The sequence below is a fragment of the Botrytis porri genome (genome assembly GCF_014898465.1).
Source record: "Botrytis porri strain MUCL 3234 chromosome Unknown BPOR_005, whole genome shotgun sequence".
Lineage (NCBI taxonomy): Eukaryota > Fungi > Ascomycota > Leotiomycetes > Helotiales > Sclerotiniaceae > Botrytis > Botrytis porri.
Genome location: NW_024066079.1, coordinates 415607 through 439786, shown reverse-complemented (window position 1 = coordinate 439786; position 24180 = coordinate 415607). Strand labels below are relative to the sequence as shown.

The 24180-nt window shown below is 38.7% G+C and overlaps 4 protein-coding genes across 4 annotated transcripts; 2 read left to right on the top strand and 2 right to left on the bottom strand.

The window, feature by feature from the left end:
• Positions 1 to 3615: 3615 nt before the first annotated feature.
• EAF01_003894 (uncharacterized protein) lies at positions 3616 to 5284 on the bottom strand (the record flags this gene model as incomplete). The annotated part of the gene is made up of 2 exons (XM_038912148.1): positions 3616 to 4837; positions 5034 to 5284. 2 exons carry the CDS (start codon positions 5282 to 5284, stop codon positions 3616 to 3618), a joined length of 1473 nt encoding a protein of 490 aa, XP_038771832.1.
• Positions 5285 to 6280: 996 nt separating this feature from the next.
• Positions 6281 to 7357, top strand: EAF01_003893 (uncharacterized protein). Its single transcript, XM_038912147.1, has 4 exons — positions 6281 to 6357; positions 6414 to 6819; positions 6885 to 7046; positions 7102 to 7357. The coding sequence occupies exons 2-4, from the start codon at positions 6817 to 6819 to the stop codon at positions 7180 to 7182; spliced, it is 246 nt and encodes an 81-aa protein (XP_038771831.1). The 5' UTR covers positions 6281 to 6357; positions 6414 to 6816; the 3' UTR covers positions 7183 to 7357.
• Positions 7358 to 11727: 4370 nt separating this feature from the next.
• EAF01_003892 (uncharacterized protein) lies at positions 11728 to 12189 on the top strand (the record flags this gene model as incomplete). The annotated part of the gene is made up of 2 exons (XM_038912146.1): positions 11728 to 11928; positions 11983 to 12189. The coding sequence occupies 2 exons, from the start codon at positions 11728 to 11730 to the stop codon at positions 12187 to 12189; spliced, it is 408 nt and encodes a 135-aa protein (XP_038771830.1).
• Positions 12190 to 17500: 5311 nt separating this feature from the next.
• On the bottom strand, positions 17501 to 20148 carry EAF01_003891 (uncharacterized protein; the record flags this gene model as incomplete). Its single annotated transcript, XM_038912145.1, has 4 exons — positions 17501 to 18688; positions 18754 to 19068; positions 19124 to 19293; positions 19467 to 20148. 4 exons carry the CDS (start codon positions 20146 to 20148, stop codon positions 17501 to 17503), a joined length of 2355 nt encoding a protein of 784 aa, XP_038771829.1.
• Between the last annotated feature and the right edge of the window lie 4032 nt (positions 20149 to 24180).

The following is a 24180-nucleotide window of genomic DNA, read 5'->3' as shown; positions in this document are numbered from 1 at the left end:
AAAGTAGTTTCAGGTCGAAGGATTGTGATGAGAGCCTAACTCGACAGCCAGACTCAACCTCATTCGCTATCACTACACCTTCTTTCTTATGCCTTGCGGATATTATCATCCAGTCCCATAGGAATCAAAAGGAAGTTTGTAAGAGTTTAGACCCCGGCTTATTGCATACTAAATAAAAACATATTAAAAACCCTCATTTCTTCAACTTTTAAACTATATATTAATTCAATCAATTTATAAATTAAGTCTATAAAAATAATATCTAAAATTAAGAATCATTAAAATGATTCAAAAAAATAAATGAAATATTTTTAGTTATTTTTTTTTAATAAAGTTATAGATTCTTAAAATTGAAATTATTAAAAAAGTTGAAAAAGTGGTTTTTTTATATAGAAAAAGTGTTATATATTATAAATTTTGAAAAATTTCAATTTTAAAGATCTATGATTTTATTAATTTTTATAATTTTAAGGAACAATTTAAATCGAATATTCTTCATATAATTATTTCTTATATATATAATTTTCAAATAAATTCTTCAAATAATTAAAGAATTATAAAAATAATTAATTTGTATAGGAAAACAATATTTTTGCAGGGATTTTGTTACAAAAAAGGGTAGTGTGCGATAAGCCGGGGCCTCAACTCTTACATGAGTTTATGAATATTCTAAGTACCATTGTCATATTTCTCTCTCCTCTACTTTCCCACTTTTGCTTCACTTATTCGCTGTGCCTGGAAAAGTTCCCTCACACAACGATGAAAATACTGTTACGTCCGTTCTGTGTTTCTTCTTGTAGTACACTTTCTATTTTTCTATTTGCAAGTCGAGTGATTGCAGATTTTACAGCGACGAAGTGGAATCCAGTACGCGGAACCAAGTTTACTATTGCTTGGAGTGGTACTAGTGACGCTGATTTTAAAAATCTCACATTAAACGATGCGGATAGTTCTGGAAACGAGTTTGCAGTTGTGGAAAATGTCGCCTGTAGGTTCATTTTCTTGCAATCATATCTGTCTACAAAAATGAATACTAATTATACTAAGCTGGTATCAATAGAGGTTCTTTTACATGGCTACCATCAACTTCCATACCAGATGGGACATACGTGATAAATCTTTACGAAACACCGAACAGAGTCAACAAGAATGGCTTGACTTTCATCGGAAAATTGTTTGTGTTTGGGGATGCGAATGCAAATCAAGTTGTTGTAAGCGAGTCGGAACCTACTTCGGTTGTGGAACAGGTGGTTCAAACTACGACGTCTGTATCTACTCTCAGCAGCAGAAAATGAAAGTAGTAGTACTGGATTCGACTACTGATTCGGTAACTTCTACCGCGGCTAGCTCTACGACTATTGAGACGAGAGTTTCGGAAAGTACGGAGTGTTTCTGCGGCATCTACTTCCAGCGAAAGTCCTTCGGAAAATCCACCAGCTTCTACGGTCTCTAGTAAATTATCAGCCTTGACAACAATAGTAAGTCATTTCCAGTCATACGTCATATCTCCTAAGGCATAACCAACATGAACTAGTCCACATCTTTACCTATATCAACATCAAGATCTAAATCCATATTCACATCTCTATCCACCTCCCTATCCCTCACTACAACCTCAACCACACTCTCAACCTCATCCTCCTCTGAATCTTCTCAATTAACACCAACAACTTCCCCTTTTTCACCAACTCCAATCCCCGCCTCATCCTCATCCTCCTCTACCCCCATACACCTCCCAAATCCAGTAATACTCCTCTCCTTCATCTGTCTCCTCCTTCCTTTCCTCATCTCCATCTATCTTTTCCATCGTCATCGCAAACTCAAAGATCTCAATTCCAAATCAAATGCATCAAAAGTAGAGAATACAAATAACAGGAATCGATGGTACAGGGAAGACAGGACAATTACAGGAGAGAAATTTTCTACAGGAAATGCATCTTACAAGCAAGAAAAATGGTATAAATGGAATAAAGGAAGAGGAGAAAACAAGGATGATGTAGATAAAAAGATGTATTATGATGGACAGAAAAGAGGTTGGGTGATGAGGGTTAATAGTCGACCGGTGGAACTTTTGAGTAATGGGAAGATGTGGTTGTAAGAACAAGTGGAAGGGGGAAGGGAGAAGGGAGAAGGGGGAGAGTAGGTGTATTTACTATGGGCATTTCTTCATGATGGTGGCGAACCATGTCTTGGAGAAAAGGAAAGTGGAGGGGATGGAATTTGATGTTTGCTATTTTTCTATCTATTTATCTAATGGGGCTTGAAACAAGAGCTCTGTAGTTCAAGGCATAAACTTTAAGACCAATCTATCTATAGCCTAGGCGATTATATAAATACCTGGCTGCATACTAGTATGACGTCTTTTTAGAACAAATGTGATAGTGAAGGTTTCAAGACATAGCATTGAAATGATCAATTCTTAAGTCCTGAAGAATAATAAACTATTTCATAGAAACCATCTCTCAAGAAGTTCTTTACTATCACGGAGTAAAGGCTAGAAAACTATAGGCATCAAATAGTTTCAATTGATATTGTAAATTATAAAGATAGAAGAGAGATAAGCTATCAAGAATTCTGCATTAAAATCCATTTTCTCAGTCTTGATAGATGCATTTTTAAGAACCTTCCCCTGTTGGATTTTCGTCGGAAAGGAGCGGAATTGGGAATCGTCTTTGTCAGGAAGGAAAGGGGATTAGGCTGTAAACACAGGCTTTGAACCTCTTTCAGAAATCAGGCTGTAAGTATAGGCTTTCAAGAATTAAAGTGTAAACACAGAATTCCTGTGCTTTTGAAGCTATTCAGAGATCATGTTTCAAACACAGGCTTCTCAGAAATTAGAAGTCACGAAAGAAATCTATATTTATACCATTCTCCTTGGCCTATGGTCACGTGTACTCCTGAGACCTATAGATCATTTTTAATAAGACTAAGAAATAGATCAGAATCTTTGATTTTATTTAATAGATTTAAAATTAATAATTATTTTATTAGATTAGTACATATATTATGGCTTATAGAACACAATAGTAGTAGGTCAGCGAAAGGATCATTTACTATTTATGTGGTCACGTGGACGCCAGAAGATGACCTTTCTGCTAGTTCAAGAGACTTAGGGCAATTTCTCGCAAACGTCTGGCTTCATAACTACACGGCTGCACGACAGCAGGAGTCGACAACGTCCTGCAATTAGGATACTGCAATTCATTAAAAGGATGATAGTACTACGAGGAAGAGTTCTTGATTGTCATTCTATTTTATGATGACCAAAAACCTTCACCGGAATGAGATCATTTACAGAGATACACGCGCACTACCATAACGATATTTGATGGTATACTACCTGACAAACTCGGATGAATTTTTCTACATGACCCTACATCGCTCTGTCTTGCGTCAATGCCTTTTCAAATGAAGACATTGAAGTTGGCAATCTACCATTTCACGTATTAGCCATGCAATGATTACAACTCGTCTAATGTTTGTCGGAAAATGTACACGGCTTTTCATCTGGGATCTTTTCGTCAAGGACTTCAATTTTCATTCGATGATTTCTCATTTTCAAGTACATTCCAGATTCATTAAAACTCCTAATTCCCCCCAATCCAAATTCAAAAGCTAAGCAACAAAATTTCCACGAGCTTGAAGCACTTCTGCTTCTCCAGCTTCAATGACAAGATGCAATGTATCTTGTTCATCGCCATCTTTGACTTTCTCATCACTATTCTCGACTTTCTCTTCGCCAGTATCGACTTGAATGCTTTTTGTAGGAGCCGCTTGCAAATGTCCCTTGAATACAGCCTTGAGACCCGCCTTGACTATAGGTTTCAATCCCTCACGAGAATCAACACACGCCTGTGTAAAAGCCGGTGCTTTGCCTCCAACCCCTGCTGCTTTTGTGAACTTTTCCGAATTTTCCAATAGCTCATACGTGACAGTGAAGCCAAACGCCACAAGAGGTCCGATGACGGGGATGAATCCCAGTCCCACGGCGATAAAGCCAACAAAGAGATCTTTGATAAACTTTTCATCTGGCTCTTCCGTCACATATTCTATCTTAAGGCCGGCTTCTTTCCCTTGTGCTTTGGCCCAATCGATGGACTGAGCCATGTCAATATCGGCGATAACTCTTGATCCATGGACACAACTCCTGTCGAACAAGGCAAAACAAGCATATAAGTCCTTGTACCCTTCGGTACGATCTTTGTATGGAACCAAAAGCTGGCATGCAAACTTGAAAACATCAATTCGAAGTGTCCATTGAGGCCGCATCCCCAAGCCAGTTGTGTCATCTGCCACTGTGTCTTTGGCATAGCTGACCTTAGCAAAAACCGGACTTGGTGCTTTTCCATCAGCCTTAACATAGCCAGGTGTTAGTCCAGGCTCCTGTATAAAAGGGCCTTCGGATCCGGCTTCTTTGGCTAGAGCCCATAACTTATTGTTTATTGCAATGAGTCTATTCATCTCTTTACCCCAAGCCCAGTTGTGATTCCTTACATTGTTCCAGTCATTCATAGCTTTCTGAACTCGGGAGATCGAAGTCCAGAGATGATTCTTGAGAACATATGATTGTGGCATTCCCTTGCGACCACGGACATCTAGACGCGAGAAAATTGCATGGCTCTTGTACTGAGGATGAGCATTAAAAGCACAGGGAATGTAGATTGCCCTGATAGGGTATGTCAGATCAACCCAGAAGAAGCGTTCCTCTTTAGTTGGTCGGGGAACAGCGACGTAGCAAACTGCGGCAGAGCCTGTTTGACGCCACAGCTGACCGCGACTGATATTGCATTTGAGGCGATATGTGCGCTTGATGTCTTCGGCGCTAGGGCCGTACATTCTGGAAGATCGGGGAGTCAGTATTGCCTATCGAAGCAAGATTCTGAAAAAAAAAACCCCCCCCGAGAAGAGGAAGATGTGTGTTAGGAAGCAAAATAAGGATACATCTTCATCATCCATTTGATGAATAATGGAGGTTGAAAATGGGAAATACAATTAGGTATTAAGAAAGCGCTTGGTCAGCGTATTATACTGACGCGGTCATAAATTCATAGCGGCCGTAGCCGGTGCTGGTCATGCTTCCCGCAAAGACCTGTTGTCCCGTTCTTGGGTGATTGGGGTATGCTAATGGCGGGGGCAAAGCCCATGCTTCGTCTTCTGTCGCGTTGTAAACGACTTCGAGGAGCATCCACGAATAGAAGTCTTCTGGCTTCTCGCCATCGTAGCCTGGGCTTTTAAGACTTTCTTTCAAGAACCATGCTATACCTTCACGAGGTGCTGCAGCCATTTTGTGTCTTGATTGAAGGCAGAACAGATCTGTAGTAGAAGGGAAGTCAAAGGAGAATGTGTAGTTAGCAGTTCAGGTGCAGTATATCCGTTTTGACAGGAAATGTTTACGATATAAGAAACCACAACTAATAGTGGCATTAAACTCGACCAAGGTTCACGCTACAACTAACACTGTTCTCGTGCCTAATACCGAGTGGCGCTTATACACAATATGCCGTCGAGATTGATTATTCCGAATTATGCAACATTCGGGTATCAGATCATATCACCAGCTATTATGCGGTTCCACACGCGTTTCCCGGCCTTGGCTGAATAGCGTGAATGCTACCGTCTTTACCTGATTCTGCATTATTTCGATGAGGGATTCATGTAGAGTAAGGTAATGTGCTTCGTTGTCACGTTTCAATTAGGATATCTGCGTGAAGATCCTGAATAGTTGTCTACGTCGGCTGTATTCAGCTACCATCTCATAGGTAGAAGGCTGAGCTGGACATCAAGCAGTGTAACATACTTTGAATACTCTCCAAATCGATTTAACAAAGACGAAAGCATGGTGATCAACTTGGTATCGCAAGTACACCCTACAGAATACAACAATCAGGGATTTCCTGATACGGTGTCAAAACAACGATTTCAGATCGAACTTTAGATTTCGGATTTTGCTGTTCTTAGTTCTCTCAGGTTGCTACGTGATAGCCAATGTTTGGCCTTTCTCAACCAATTTTACCACCAAAGTTACACCGAAATCGTCGAAAAAGTGTTCGGGATACCGATATAGGCGATAACTCCAATAGAAACATATAAAAAATGATGGATAAAGTTAATTCTCCGATATTTCTGATATTCTGGCTTTGAGTCAGTGAGCCTTTAGTTCCACAGTTAGGTTTTTGCTACTTGAGCATCGCTGCATCGTTAGCGCTTCAGATCGTACAATTTGGTTTCTGCAGCCACGTTCGCTTTAAAATGATATTTGGCAATCAACTTGCATAATTTAGCTTCCGATCAAACGCCAGTGGGGTATGGCTATCGAGAGGAGATGCACAACATCAAGCCAGTGCTGCTCAGTCTCGAGTCAGTCTCCAGTTGAGTATTTGTATTCCGCTTCATATGGTTAATTGTGCATCTAGGCAATATATTCAGCTACCACGAAAGCTGGATTGTTTTCTCGACTGTAAAGAGGGAGTTGCATATGTTGTCTATCATTTGATCTATTTGTGTTCTCACAAATGATTATCACTTTCCGCTTCCTCGTTTCTAGGTACCTTGGCAGCACAAACCCCTCATTGCTCCCAGCAACAACATCTGAGTATCGTACTCGTCCTCTGTATCTGGTATATCCCTGAGGTAATCCCCAGTAATCCCCAATTTCTACATGCTACACTATACTCACGCTATCATTTACCTATATATGAAATTGCCCGCCTATTCATTAACTTGGTTCATCCTATCCTCATCGCAGCTCATTCACTCTCCTCCAGCTCGGCTAAGCATTTTCAAGAAAACAAACTTAAAGGAATAAAATTCATCACCATGGTACGTTTAGCATCTGCATCAACCCTCTTTGCCTCTTATCATTTGGCTTATGTCATTCCAACTAGTTTCGCACAATCGACAATATTGCGACAGGAACTAATCCAGAAGATCGAGTCAAAAAACTCGAGGCACAAGTCGCACAGCTTCAGAAGACGGTAGAAGACCTACAAAAGCGTGTGGTAGAGATGGAGAAATCTGGGGATGTGGATGAACTTGATCTCATGAAGGTGGGATCTCTTATTTCTAAGCGCTTTTCTTACCAGACTAACTCAGTTCCGAAAGATCCTCGAACAGGCAGGCTTTGATACAAACGTACCTGAGCCTTCTGCTGAAAATCCAGAAGAACTTCAGATGGAAAAATGATTGGTTTCTTCACTTGAACGTCTGGTTCAGGAGCCTAATGAGAGGCATAAGGATGTACATCAGGTTGGACCTTTGGCCTCCCCTGTACACATTCATCAGTTATTAAAAGAGTAGCTCTTTGTCTATGTGCATGATGAAGCAGGCTATTCGAGAACCAATTTGAAGGAATTTATGCCCATTATGCCATATCACTCTCTCAAAAACCTAATGATCATACTGTATCACGAAGCATATCACTCCCTCAGAAACCCAATGATCATGCTGTAATACGAACCACGTCATCGTGCTCCCCACAACTTTCCGATTGCGGGGTTCGCGTAAATAGTTTCGTCTCTACCTTTCACGAACGACGAAGTTCATTCCCCATGCTTTAAAAATGACACGGTGAACAACATATATGCTGTCTTTTGCCAAATTACCTCGTCTTACTCTGATAGAAGTGCTACTCCTTTGAACGAATCAAATTTTGTTTTTTGCTTTTTGAGCTCAAGAGTGCATTGTTTTGTCACGGGATATTTGGGAAAATACCCCGACTTCCATTCCCACCGCCCCCCTCTCTATAGCTGATGTCGTTACTATCAGTGATTCCAGTATTCCCTTTCCTGTTAGTACAGTAGCTATTAGCTAAGAAAGAAGTCATCACTGTACAGCTACAGTACTCATTTCCTACGAATGCAAATCGAAACATCCAACTCATAGTTGTCTCATAGCCATCGATGTAATTGCTACAAACACAAGGGAACATGGTACAGTCTATGAATTCTTGATTGTTCATGTCTTGTTGAAATATGGTGGAATAAACTTTATTATTAAGATGGGATGTTGTACTCACTGACTCTGTATTTTAGACTTCCTCACTCCTTTCTTTTTATTTTGTATGCGAATGATTATACGATAGGTAAACTATTGCCATTTTAGGCACAAGCGAAGTGCATACCTAGATAATCTATTCTCTAAAATGTATCTGAATATAAAAAGATGATAGTAATCATTGGAGAACATTTGTTCTTACAAGAATATGTATAATTGATTAAAGGTTAGAAGGTATATGAATTCAACAATCACAAGAAATTAACCGAGTATTCAAATGAAATAGGGAGAAATGAAACAATAGCTAAACAAAAGATATTAAATGTTGATGCCCAAAAGAAGAAGGTAAGAATGGAGTCCAGCTCCTAAATATGGTCTATTTCAAAACTAAAGTATTGAAATCCTAGCTATCTCTTTATGAAATCCTTATTTTCCTATCAATAAACAAACAATCTTTACCAATACTCCTGCTCCAAAATATAACTCCTAACTACTTCTTTATATCTTTAATCTCCGTGCAAAGTAAATATTGCAAGAGTTATTACAATAAGTAATCCTTTTGATATTCAACATTTATTCCTTAAAGTGTAGCGCCCAACCGTGTAATACTCTCATTGAGTGTTCAATGCATTTAACAACCCCTTCCAATATTTTTCATAATATTCATAACGGAATGAAAATGTAGGTTTTATACCGGTAGGTATTGAAAGATAAGAGACTTTGGATGTTTGTAGTTGATCTGTAAGTTGTTTATATATAGTACAGCTCTTGGGTTTCGCTAGCTCAAATATCAAGAAGGTATCTTTGTTGGAGGGAAGTTTTTCGACAAATTGGGTAAAATTGTCTATTTGTTCGTACTGATAGAGTGTTACATTGATCATCTTATCATATTTAAGCTCAGTAAATTTGTTATTTGGAAAACCAGATTCATGAAAATTGAGAGTTGATATAGAGGCAGGGTTTAATACAATGCTTGGAGAAGAGAGATTGAATTGGAATAAAAATAATCTTGTTTCGGGTGTCATTTTGTAAGGTGGATTCACTCGAGCCTTGATAGAAGTAGATGAAAGATGATTGCTTCTCAATTCTTATATTTATACTTCTATCCAGGCAAAGCTAAATGGCCAAGATTTTAAGACACGCAACTAACGAACAAACGAAAGTAGTGGTAATGCATGCCCTCGAAGCAACAGAAACTTCATCAAAAAGTCACCTAAATGGATCATAACAATCTCCAAGGAGGGTAGCAGGAGGGGGTTGACATTTCAAGGTACTAATATCGAAGTACAAATCCCTAATTACTATACATGAATTTAGGACTTAGGGGGTTGTTAATATATGTAGTGAAAAGAGAATTAAAACAATTTTCCAAATTCATTTCTGGCTTGTGACTATAGGCTTCGTAATCGGCTATTCTGTTTCCGTTCTTTCTCGATATAGCTGGACGTGTATCACAGGAATTAAATAGTCGCTAGGATCAATATCTTTAAAGGTTACAACGGAAACATGCATATATGATTTCTATCTACCTGGAATACAATACCTTTGTGTTCTGATACGAGTGCGGATGAGAAATATTCTCCATGTAGTCATTTATCCATTAATGAAGTTTCTGCTCTACTAGGACATTCATGATTGTGAGACCCTAAAGCAATGGGATGAAATAGTTAGTAAATAGAAGAATGATTCAATAGTTAAGAAGAACTAGATTGGCTTACTACAATACTGAAAAGATGGATTTTGTAGTATTATAGTTTTGAATCTCTTCTTTTAAATATTAGAAAAGTCAAAAAGCAATGAGATTTCAATAATGAGAATGTTATACTCTCTATCCTTCTTCCTTATAGGAATTAAGTTGAAAATTAAATAGATAATACTGAATATATGAAACAAGCAAACAAAACGAAAAGACTCTTCATTGTATTATAAATAATTATTTATAGAGACATGAAAACGTTTTTTTCCTATGCTAACAAGGCTTTGATTTCCCATGTATAATTAATGGACTCAATTAGCTCATTCATATGATAAAGACACACGTTATTTCCCTTTTTAACTCTTCATTATTCATTGCCCAAATCTTCTATATAAAAGCGATGAATCCCACCAGCTGAGGTCCGGAATATATACTTCAATAGCCCAAAGTATTTCCTCCGATTGAAAACATTTATATAGATCACAATCTTCAGAAGTATAATATGTCCAACAGGATGCCATATCAAGTGATTTGCTGGAAGAATGTAGTGCAAGGTGCCTAATTTGATTACAATACGATGCTGCTCTGGGAAAATGTTTACAACTCTAAAACCTTGTTCAGTATCACACCTCGTACGCCAGTAGGGCTTAGGAGATTGTGAGAAGGGTGTTTTGGTAGAGAATGATTGAATAAAAGGAATTGAAAAAGATGAAGAAATCGGAGGATATGTTGGAGGCTTAGAGACAGAAATTGCCAAAGAAGATAATGATACTGTAGAAGTTTTTAGTGATGAACTAAGGAGTGAAAGGAATAGTATTGTTGAGCCCAATGATGGTATAAAAACTTTTAATGATGGACCAAAAGGTACAGGGAAAGAACTTGACAATACTACAGAAGTTTTTAATAATAATAATAATGCTAGCATCGTTGACAAAGATATTGATATATTGGTATAAATAAATTAATGATAATTTATATTTCTTTTTGGTAACTCTACTTTCAGCATTAGACTTCCTTTAATTTCCTCACAAAAAAAATCGAGATCTTCCAAATCTTCACTTAAGGAGAACTTCGATTTCGTTTGGTAAGAAAAAGATAAAGAGGATGGTGTAAGGACTAACTGATGGGGAGGTAGAGTGCGAAGTTCAGAAAAAAGTAGTCAAGAAAAGTTTCGATTTTGTTTATTTTGTAAATAAATAGGAGGAGGAAAAGTAGGAGCTATTGAGATGAATTAAATTGAACTTGCGAACTTAGAAAATAAAAGGCATCTATTAATTAACAGCTCTTGATTGCGATAATAAACAATACCTAACCTCTTCTACATATATCGCTGATGCTCGAAAATGACGATTTTTCCTATGTTCTTATTGATATGGAAAGAGACGGTTTTACCAAGGACGACAATATATCCCTGTCACAGCACGACTTTGCTAATACACCTTCTTAAAAGTATCCTTGCTATTGTTACGACTTTCCTCAATCTTTCAAACATGAGGCGGCTAGCTGATACATCGACGATGAAGTCTTGCAGCATAGAGCCGCAACATCTTCACACCATAATCTCCATAGCAGTCGACCTTCACCATCCCTATAATATTTGCGGAGCCGGATATCAATAGAACGGCTCCTTGGTAGCATTATCTCCAAACCGCGTCAGCCAATCCAACGTGTGGCCAGGTACGAATTCCTGAACAAACGCTCTCTCCAAAAACGCTATCTCATCATCGCACTGTATCATGCCATCCATTACAATTGTGTTATCCCTTCTTACCTCTTCTCACTACCCCTCATGTCAAGATATGGTTCAGTCTGCCTGCCAAGCAAGTCGTAATTTACCCTACCAAGATTATGTAATAGATGACTCAGAATTTTATCGTTCAAATCGAACCTTTCGAGCCTCAATTCGATCAGAAGGGCCTGAGGCTCAACAAAATGTGGGGTTAAACTACGTACGTTATTGCAGAATAACATTCCAAAACAATCATCACCCTGCATAAGATGGTAATCCCAGTACGAAAATTTTGATTTGGGTTCTTGCAATGTCTACACCAGTTACAAAAGCTTTTCATATGGAGAAAGTCGAGTTGAGCGGACCTAGAGTCGACGCGATTTTATCACAGCTAGGGGAATGGCTTCCCAACGCAAAATTTGAACTAGATGGAAAGGTAGAGAAGTGTGCGGATGCAGAGCTAGATCACCGCTGCCGACCCCTCTTTATCGAGTTGGATATACTCAGAAAGGTGAGCTGTATTCTTCAATTTCACTATTCGAGAAGTATTTCTTACTGTTTTTAGATCAGCTCTCAGCAAATCCGAAAGAAATACAATGTTATACGAATCCTTTCTCAAGAGCCCGTAGAGTTCTACAGCTCTGTGGGGGAAACGGACCTCATTCCTATTCATCTTCTTACAAAATCTAATACGAAGATCGCAGGCCGAACAAACTCTCAACGGCGAGTACGGATTTCTCGAAAAGCATACTTTCGGCCCAATCAATTATAAGAGATATATGTCATGAAAAAAAAGAGGTGGCAAGGTAATTTTAGATATAAGAATACTCAAAGTAGATTCAGACGAGGTGAATTGTAATGTTAATATAGAATGAAGTATAAAGATGGAAAATATGAACTTTAAATTGATGAGTATTATTATCTAGTAATAAAATGTAAAAAACTTAAGGATATTTATTTTAATAAAAGTTTAGTTCCATCTTATAACCTAATGTTACTTGCAATCTACAATTGTTACTAGATTTGCTATTCTCAAGAACAAATTAAAAACATTAGTGAGATCTTATGTTTTATCTCTTTTATATTCTTTTTAATTATTATTACTTTTTATAGCTCGGAAAAGATAATCTTTAAGTATATTGATCAATTCTTTTATGAATGTTGTGTTACGACGACATCTAACATACCGAGTCACCTGATCAGAAAGTCACGGGATTAGAGATTCCCACTGGATCCCACTGCTCCCACCTGGTGGGACACGATGGGATCAATGGGACAACAAGGAACGAAGGTCTATATAAGGGAATGGGTTTCATTACAATGTAGAGCTTCGTGCTCAAGATCAATCATTAGTTTCATACTATAGTTACGAGAATTGCAACCAGTTACAACCTTATTGAATTCCTACTTGAAGTCTAGTCTAAACCACCTCGAGAGATCTCTAGACACTTCCACGTGACCCTAGAGGCAGCTCCCGTAACACCAGCCTATAGAAAGGTCCCAAGGAATACAATAGAGAATAAAGATTTATATAAAGGAATAAGTTTCATTATAATATAGAGCTTCGTGCTTAAGAACAATTATTAGTTTTATTATTATAGTTACGAGAATTGCAACTAATTATCAATCTTATTGAATTCCTACTTGAAGTTTAGTTTAAACCATTTCGAGAGATCTCTAGTTACTTTCACGTGACCCTAAAGGCAGCTCCCGTAACAATATAGGCTATATAACGAGTACCCGCGGGGCGGATAATGACCTCGACAGATAATTCGCGGATAATCTGTCTATAAAGCGGATAATTCAGAATCTGAACGAGTAACCTATAGGGCAGGTATAAATTACTTACGGATATTTATTTATTTATATATTATATAACTATTTATAATCTTTTATAATATTAATATAATTTTATAATTAATATAAAAATAAGTATTAATCTAAGCTTGAATTACTTTTAGACTGGAAAATAATCTAAAAATAGCTTTATATTTTAAGCGAAAAAAGCGAAGAATCTATATATCTATGAATTATTTACAAATAATCTATATATTCATAAATAATCCATTTATTTGTAAATAGATGGATTATTTATAGATAATTTATAAATTATTTGTATAAAGTAGGTAATTTTAAAGCCTCAATAGATAATCTATAAAACGGGTAGAACCTCTAATAAATAACTTATGGAGCGGATTATCCGTAGATAGTGTTACGGGAGCTGCCTCTAGGGTCACGTGGAAGTGTTTAGAGATCTCTCGAAATAGTTTAGACTAGACTTCAAGTAGGAATTCAATAAGGTTATAATTGTTGTAATTCTTGTAACTATAATAATAAAATTAATGATTGTTTTTAAGCATAAAGCTTTATATCCTAATAAAACTCATTTGTTATATAGACCTTCATTATTTAGAGTCCCTAGGATCTGTATGCTCCTGGAGCCCGTAGCTCCCCAAGGCTCCCTTATGTGATACGCGAATGTGTCATGTAATGTCTGTCGTAACAGATAGTTCATGAGTACAGATAATTTGTGCGCAGCCTAGTAAGATAAAAATCTAATTCTTTATTATAGCTTATAAATTCTAATCTAAATAGTTAATTATTAATTAATATTTACAGTTATAATTCTTTTAAAGGGTTTAGATAATAATAGGAATATTTCCACTTATATATAATATAAATTTCTTATAATTTAAACTTATTATAAAGAAAACCTCTATAAAGAGTAAAGGATTACATTTATTATTATAATCTTAATATTATTATTTCATAGATTTAAATTATTAAATGAATTGAAAATAATCTTCTTTTTAAATAACGATTATAAAACAATTATATGATATTTATCTTGAATACCTTGAATATCCAATGATTTTTTCGATTTTTTCAGATATTTGCCCTATTATATGCTTATAGGATAGAGTAAATACTCATCGAGGTTAAAAACGCCGAGTAGAATATAGATGCTCAAGCCTACTTTATAATAGTATTTAAATCTATATAAAATCTCAGTTATTCTATATTGGAAATTGTATTATAAAGAATAAATAATCTAAACATTTTTTCCTTTATTTATATATCTTTTATTTTCTTGTTTTGTATATCTCAATTTTCGAATATAATAAATCTTTTAGTATTGGTATTTCTATGACAAAATCTTCAGCGATTATATTTAATATATTATTCAAATTTTATAAGCCGCTTAATTATATTGAAAATAATAAATTCTTATTATTAGAGAAAGATGATATCTATTTCTTTTTAGAAGACTTTAGTATATATAGTTTATTATAGTTAAAGAAATACTTTTTTAAAAAGTAATTTTTAATATAAAAACTAATAAAGAAAAAAGATATTATAAATTTACATTTATATATAAATAAAAAATAAAAATATACTAACGTAACGTATGGGGAACTCGGACATATGGGGAACTCGGACACTTTTTCAATTATTCTACACGCGATCTTGTTCTACGAGCCACGCAATCCTCCAATTCCAATTCCGAATCACTTGAACTATTCTCTAGCTCTTCTTCTTCAATCTCTTCTTCTGATTCTTCAATTGGGCGTTTGCGTGGCCGTCCTCGTGGCTTTTTCTCCTTCGGTTTTTCCTCCGCCTCACGTACCATTTTCAATACTTCCTTAGTACTAAAGACAAATTGACCTTGTAATTTGACTCTTTTGCCTTTAGTTCTTTTCTTTCGAGTCTCAATTACCTCCTGAGCATCAGAGAGCTGTTTCCGAAGTAGGGCTATCTCAGCATTTTGAGATTCTACAAGCCTAGTCATTCTCTTGGCATATCGACGAGTTGGCGATGCAGGAGAACCACTGCTTGCTAGAGCTGTATTAAAGATCTGATTTGCTTGCCTTAATTCTGTTCCATCTGGAGGAGAACTCCTGAGTATAGACAAGTCTAGGTCTTGATTGGGGGTTCTCATTTGTGGAGTAGAAGGTTGCTGGGAGGAGTTAAATGGTAATGAATCGAGTACTTTTCGTGGGGCAAAAGGTACTAAACCAGCTCCTCTCCAGCCAGCTTTAATATTAGAAGAATTCAATGCTTTTTTTCTAATATTTTGAAAGAGTTCTACCCATTCAGCTCTTTGGATTCGCTTTACACCAGCTCGAGAATATCGATCGACCTCTAAAGCATGATATCGTTTCATTGGCCCATACACCGCAATATCAAGTGGCTGAAGCAAGTGAGAGCAATGAGGAGGTAATATAAGTAAATCAATATCATTATCTATACAGAAAGCAATAAAGCTACCTGTAATATGGCTTGAATGGCCATCCATGATCAAAAGTCGAGGTCGGTCACCTGACACTTTCTTGGATTCTGGTTCGAAAACCCTTTTTAACCATTCTAATCCATGGCTATTTGAGGTCCATCCATTTGTACTAGTAGAGAACTGCCAGCTTTGAGGTGTGTCCTTTGGAATCCATGCAGAATTCGTATTCTGAGCCTTGAAAATGACCATAGGTGATAGAGCATTTCCAGCTGCATTGACACATTCAAATGCAGTTATCCATTCTTGCTTGCCAGCTGTAACTTTCCAATTCGATTTCTGAGTAGAATCGACTATAATGCGCGTACTTTGAGTACTTCCAACTCCAAATCCGGTTTCATCCATATTATACATATCATCTAATTCATACTTTCGCTCAATGAGACGCGTGCGAAACGCGTCAAACCAAGCCTGAATATTCTCCGGAGTTGCTTCTTTAGCCCGATTAGACTCTAATTGACGTGAATAGCATGTTTTAAGTTCTGGATGTCGTTTTTGGAATCTATAGATCCATTCGTGGCCTATAGGTGGAATTTCTGTCGAGGTAGGATTTCGAGATGACGCGACCCGAACGCGTCGAAGACGAATTTCGTCGGCCATTTCCTTCACCAACATAGGTGTAGCAGGGAATCCAGTGATGGTAAGTCGTGAAATCCATCGTACAAGAGTATTTTCTTCTGCGTTTGAAAGAATTTGAGCCATTTCGTGGGTTTGGGAACGTGTTTTCTTCCCAGCCAGCCTATCAGCTAGGGTAGACTTAGGGACTTCAAAATGCTCTGCAGCCTTTCTAATTGATTTAAATTCTTTCAATTAAAGTGAAATTATAGCCTTTTGAAGCTTCTATTCAATTTGAGCAGATGTAGAAGGTGATTGGGTATGCATAATAAAAGTTATTGCGGTTTCAAGTTGGTGATGGGCTAAAAGTGTCCGAGTTCCCCATATGTCCGAGTTCCCCATACGTTACGTTATAAAAAATAATATATTTTTTTCTACTCTAACTATTTTTTTAGTAGTTGAGAAAAAGTAGTCTTCTACCATAACCAAAAATAGGAGGAATCTTTTAATCAAATAAATAAATTCAACCTTTTTTCTTTATAAATCCTAATTATTTAATATAAACTTGTATATTATTATTATTTTGGCTGAGGATATATTAGATAAAAAAACTATTCACCTCTAATTCATGAGCCTACCAATAACCCCCACATTACCTTAGATGCCACTATCATATCAGCACTGAGGTGAAAGTCTAGGTCTTGTATTATTAGTCTTTCTATTCTTGCTGTACCCCTATCTCCTACTGCATTATTGACCTGATCTTCGCAGCTGACATTTGTGATCTTTTCAGACATACATACCCAGGTCCTGGGTATCGCCAGCGTCCCGTCAGGGTCGTCCGTGCTCAACTGGCGGCCCTGCCGATCCATCTAGAGAAAGCAAGCCACCAAACCATCCATTTCCAATCCACACATCTCATTCAAGTCTGCAAAGTGAGTAGTTAAAACGAAATGCATTACTGATATAATATTATGTACTTTCATTCTTCAAGACAATATTTTCATCCGATTTCCCCGTCAGATAATATTACAATCCAACCCCATTTTATCCTGTTCGTACAATATACGTTAAGTATTATTCGGTATCCCAACCCCCATGTACAGTAAGATATATAGCGAATAGAGTACTAGACAACTAGCAACTATCCCGCTTCATGCACATCCCATATTAAATTAACGCCATGTAAATCATCAACATATCCATACAATTCTCTTTCCCACCCCCACCAAACCATAACTTAGATATTGACAAAAAACGCCCCCACAAAAACCGTACATGTAAATGCTGTTAAAAGGGTATATTGGAACTCGTGAAAGAACGTCGTCTTTGCGTATCTCGCTTTCTTCCACTCTTCCTTTGGTCTCGCGATTTGCGTCTTGTCATCACGATCTAAAAGCTCTTCTCTATCTGGCATTGTGGGTGGCCAGATAGCATAGCGGATGGGCTCGAAACAAGCCGTAAGACACATCATCCAGAGCATGGGAGGCCAGAAAGCATGAGTTAGGAGGTAAACGAGCTTTTTCTTCAGAGTATTATTTGCAGAATCGAGAGCGAGGCCGCGGACGGTACTGTAGGTGACAGCTGCGATGACGAAGAGAATATAAAGGAGATGCATGTAGCATTGACAATCCCAAAGAATAACCCAAAGACGTCTGAAGACTCCTGCGCGCGTGCGTGGATCACGCTCATTGATGTCGCTCTTTTGACTACCGGAACTGGAGAAGGCCATGGGTTTTCCACCGAGCCAGGAAGGGAGCAAAAAAGACATGATGATTGTTTTGGCGTGGAAAGGAGCCATCCATAATTGAGCGCCGGAATCACGTTGTGCTAAACGATATCCAGAGGGAAGGTAGGTGACCCATTCGTTGAGACGTGTAAGCACGAGTTGCATGAAACATAATCTGATTTGCCATTTCAATTGAGTTTGTGTGTTGTAGGCTACTAGTTGACCGCCGGAGATGAGAACGATAGGGATTGTGAGGAGAGCGATGCAAAGGAAAATTTTGAAAAATGCGTCGATCGCGAAGACGAATGCGGAGAGACGGGCGAAAAAGCTCATGCCTTTCACTAGATCACCAAATAGACAGAATCTTAATTTGAGTGCGGTTTGCAACGTTCCGAGTGTCCATCGTGTACGTTGTTTGAGATGACCAGTGATAGTGTCGGGGACGGTACCGTATTGTAGGGCTTCGTGACAAAAAGCGGTTCTCCAACCGGCACCGAGAAGAAGAGATGAGGTAAAGGTGTCTTCGGCGAGGGAACCAACGGGCCAACCTCCAATATCGTCAAGGGCTGCACGGCGGATAGCATAACCGGATCCAGTACACCATGCCACTCCGTTGGCATCCTTGGTAGGTTCCATTACGTGAACGAAAGCATCGAGAGATTGACAAAGCGGATCATTTGTAGGAACGTTGTAGAAAAGCTGGTTGTGTTGTTAGTTCTCTAGCTCTGAGGTTCTCGGATGATGGTATTCAGGAAAACGCATACCTGAGGTGGACAAACAAGAGCCATCTTGTCATCAATTACCATATGAGCAATAATAGCTCTTAACCAATCTGCTTCTGGAATCATATCCGCATCCAAAGCTGCAATGAATTCGGCTTCACCTCCTTCCAAATCGACAACAAAATTGGTTCCACCTGTAAGATTACCAGCTTTGAAATGATGTGGAACACCCTTAATCTTGATACGGGCATGATAATAGACATTAGGATATTCGAGCGAGAGTTCGTTGACAGCCTTTTCTAATTCGGCATCTTTTCCATCATCGAGAACGACAACGCGGAAACGGTCTTGAGGATACTGTGATCTTTATTAATATTTACGTGGGAAGAATTTTTGGAAATTAAAGACTTACATCACCAGCAGCAGCAGCTCGGGTCGTATCAAGAACAACATCTACGTCTTCACCGCAGCACGTAACGAAAACATCTACAGTAGGTACTTCTTCACCACGAAGACGAAGCTTTGGTCGTGAACGACCGCGAATTGATAACATTTGATAAAGTTGGTGGAGCAATGCGGGACCTATTTGACGTAAGTAGGTGATCTCTTGGCAAAAACTTGGCAGGAGTGATAAATTTGCAGGAGTTGTGATAAGCGGAAGGATTTTTACGTGAAGGCAGCTGGGTATTTTCCGTCGCCAACAACACACGTCCAACAGAGAGAAACGGAGAAATTGATAAAACATAAATACTTACAAGCAACGCAACCTTCGGCTGCGATAAAAAGCCATGCCATAATATATACCTTGTTATATGCTTTTTGAACATCTACGATACAGATGATACGGTATGCGTAGTAGAGGAAGTATGAACCACAGGCGAGAAATGTGAAGAGTGGTGATAATCGATACATATTTCTTTTCCAAGGAGGAAGGAAGATTTCGTCATCGTGCTTATGTAGTGTTTCAATTTGATAGACAGAAGTATCATATCGCTTGTTGAAGGTGTTGAAATGCCTAACTTTTCTAGCGGTGGCTGGATCTTCCTTCTTGAATTCTTCATAACTGATACTTTCATCGTGTAAAGCTGGTGTCGGGCATGCTGTTGCTCCATCGTAGGATGAGGTATCGGAGAAAGAGCGGCCATGATTAAAGGCGTCTAACGAATTGCCGTATGATGGACCAGCTGTTGAGGGGCAAGGTGTCGATGGGCCAGGTAATAGAGTTGCCGAGCTATGATTGTTTATTAAGTTCATGTGCGATGATGATCGGAGAGTACCGGGTCGACTGTTTTGAATGGTGTCTAAAGAGGTGACTGATTCATTGTTGTAAGATTCACCCCATCTTGCTGCTGTAGGTGACGGTGGTTGAGGGAGAGATTGAAATTCTCCGCGGTCATCACTATCACTGTGAGCCGCTGTGGGAGGGAACTTTATCATCCCGAATTATGCTTCCACGGAATATCAAGTTGACGAATGAAAGTAGAGAAGACTCGAGGTTCAGGGAATGTCTATGAAAGTGAGGTCAATTGACCGTGTTAATAAAGAACCCAAAAATTTGATGAGGAAAACGAGTGAACCCTAAAGAATAAGAGGCTTGTAGGCATCGTCTGATTCTTAAAGAGATGGGAATTCCGCATGCACGATATCTGTGAGACCAAAATAGTAAGAGACACGAAGTGGATGTTAGTGACATACATACATGTCCTTGTCAAAGCCTCGAACCATGAGTGGCAATGGTGAAAATGATTGGATAACATCTGTACAAGGCTTCATGGAGCCACTTGTACTATAAAAATATGGCACCAGTGGGGAACATGTTGATTGAGGAGTGCTTTTGAGATGCCTCAAGATCTCAAGTCGCTGCCAAGATAATATGTGGGATGTTACTACTTAGTAATATTGGCTCTTCCATGAGGAGCTTTCCCACTGAATTTTTTTATTTTCATTTGAGCTAGTACCATCTAGGCTATGCTTTAGCCTTTACATTGCTCATATTATAGAGTTTCAAGGGACCTGGTATTAAATATTTTTTATCAATTAATCATGAGCTATGATAATTATAGGTATTCAAGTTTATCGAACGTCTTTGACAGGGCTTAGATGTAGCATACAGAATTGAACAATCGAGCTGAATGCAGTTAGTTGCTTCAATCATGACAATAGATTTTACTGGCAACACTCGCTGATAAGTCTGCTCATGCAATTGAAGAACGCTTGAAACCCCCCAAGGCTTCTCAATGCTGCGGGCTGGAGGAATCAAAATTGCTATCCAGAATAGTTCGAGTTGTGTGGATGTTGAAAGTGGAAGATCTTGGTGTTCAATTGCCATTTCAACTATTCTCCAAAGAGAGAAGCAAGCTCAACCTAGATTCTTTTTCTTGGATTTGGACTGCAAGCAGTGCAGATCAGCCATCCAGGATATTGTAGAAATCTTCGACAGTTCGTCTAAAAACAGAAACGATACATAAACCCGACATATTTGTATGGATTTGGCAGTCACCTAAGCAAACGCCGACAACATGACTGGGTATAGCATCTAGGTTTATGGTGTTGCTACCATGAAAGTACAAGGAGAACTCTAGATGACTGCTCCACTATCTCTCTGATGCAGCGATACTCGAGTGTGTAGTTGGAAGATGCGACAAAGCTTACTAAATTGGAAAACGCAACAAGGGAGAGCGAGCCACTTCTGGACCCACCTCAACGCAAACCCTCTACGCAATGTGTTTTTAGCTCTCCATTCGAGCTGTATAAATTTGAAGAGAACCCCCACGGAAGATTGCCGTATTACTGCAAACCAGAATTAATGAAATGTGATTGTGGTTAAGAAACCCTACCACAATGAATATTTCGAACAATACCTATATTGAACATAATTGTCATCCGAACTTACTAGTGCAAACGTTTCATCTTAGTGACCGGTACACAAGTGATTGGAAGGAAGACCTTGCTTCCTAAAGATTCAAGTGGATATTCCGGAAGCCGCCGTGAAATCTATTACCGCTCACAAGGTATCTTCCTGACGCTATGAACGACAGCAGTTAATGGAAGTTGCTTGCAGTAGTGTGTGTGAAGTCATCCCAATTCGGGGCATCGGGGATCAAGATAAGAAAGAAATTCACAGGAGGCCCCTTGTAACTAGATACGAGGTAAGTGTGCAGCGGATAAGACGGTTGGTCTCCACACCAGCTCTGGCCGAGGGAGTGAGTTGTGAGAAACCCAGTCGGCAGCACAAACGACATCTGAAATCCATTATCCTAGATACTCGGAAACTTCGTCCAACCACCATAGTTGGCCCGATATATCGAGATATGCTTCATTCCCAGGTACTAACCCATGATTTGTCTAAGCTCATTTGAATCTTACTTGACAAAGGAACTTCACATCGGAGCTCTTGCAATAATGAGAGACAAGTCTCCTCTTTGAATCGAGGGCCCCTTAATAAAACTTTCAAAATGGCATTGATTCGTAATGGATGTCAACTGCAACAATGAGATTGGACGAACTCCTGTCAACGTCTCATTTGTTTTTCCAAAGGAGGTTTACAAGTTTTGTCATGGAAGGCTCATTTGTTTCTTTTGTCGTAGAGAAACTAAATTTGGTGCTTAGCTGTGACGACGCGTGGAACATGCATGGTTGGAAGTGGAGATATTCTTTTCTGGTCGGGCTGGACATCGTATTAATCGTACTTGGAGGCCTTAGACCTCAGGGAAAGGGATTCTTGTATGAGCCTTGAATCTTATTGGTGCAGTGGATCTTACTGGGAAGATTCGTATGGACTTTGCTACTCTTTACCTTGAACCTTGAGGATTGAACAAAATATACAAAGGAGACCAGAGTACGGGACAACAGATGGTGTAAAATAGAGTACAAAGTAGAATCTCGGGAATCGGAATGAGAAAAAGATTCCTTGTTGGTCTCAAATTATATAATACTGTGCTGCGCCTCACTTACTAGGTATTCAAGGTCAATGCAGCCAATCGGGCTTGGCTGTCTTTCCTTGCCCTCCCATTCAACGGTCAGGACTCAGGAGTCGATAGTTGGAAACCAGTACCGGCATTTGACAATATTACGATATCCATCCGTATTTGTGCTCAGGTGGTTTTGCATAATTCACAGTAAATCGTATCCAGCTGGCTCATAAAGTGGCCCCAGCTCTGTCTTCATCCATTCCGCTCCGCCCGACCAAGGAAAATACAATGACTGACTCCGTAATGTCGTCAGAATTAATCATTTCCTATAGAAATTTTCCGCGCAGCTCCTCCTTCTAGCATACCCTTACCGACCGTTCCGAATAGATTTCTTAATTTAGAAAATCGACGATGCTATGTTAAGGTTAATAAATTAAAGCTTTTTTCGTACCGGCATTCACCCTCATCAGACTTTCATGGAAGGTTCGAGGAAATGCCAGCTCATGCTCTTTATAAAAAGGAGTCTCGTATTGCATTTTGCATTATTTTGTTTTATCCTAATTCGATTACCGCGCAATCCCAAGTGTTCTGCATAGAGGTTATGTTGATAGTTCTTGAAGACTCACTTGGCAAAAGTTCGCTAGAGAAATGAAGGGGTAAAGTAAATACATAGATAAGCTGCACAAAAGCTGCGAGTAAAGAGCAAAGCCAAATCTCCGTTTTCTTGTTCTTTTCTCGGCTTTGATGGGGATAAAAGCAAAGGAGCAAAGTGCTAAATTTCAAAGTCAAAGAGCGTGGCCTCAAATAAGAAGAGTAAAATCGACATCTGCCTGGGTCTCCGCATATTCATTTTTCACACCTTCGTTGACTAGGAAACGTCTTCCAATATCTCAGAGCTCATTCACTATCGATTCTAATCATGTGAAAGTAGTTCTCGATTGGAGTGTTTCTTCACGGTCGTCATTTTCTCTGAAAGAGAATCGTATCAGATGAGTTATGTCACTGGGGTATTGCGAGTATCCGCAAGAGCGATCAAGTTTTTCACGACAAAATTGATCTTGAACGGCCCGTGTCAGTCTTGTGGGGAGGCTCCAATGCACTTGCTGTCAACTCATTTCCCTCTATCAGTTCTGCATTAAGTTGAGTTTCTTTGCCTGAAGAAACGAGCATCCCAGCGAATCATTACGGTCGAACCGGATTCTCTATTAACAAGGCTCTACTTAAAAACTGTGATTCTTGGTCAATTTTACGAACTAGGCTACTCCATCATTACACCCACTCACAAGCTTATCTTCCTCGGCAGTACAGAAAAGTGATTTGGCTGCCATTATTAGATTGAGATGTTTCCACTCCATAGATTCCCTGAAAATCGTGCCTTCAGAAGTAAATTGCAAACGAGGCAATTGGCGTCCATTACCGCTAGCTGAAAACGCTTTAACCTATGAGCTTGCGAGGAATAGGTAAAATACAATCTGTCACTCCCCGGAGATCTATTGAAAACATGAACTCACAAGTAGCAATATTGAATATCTTCAAGTCAATATCAATGTTAACATTC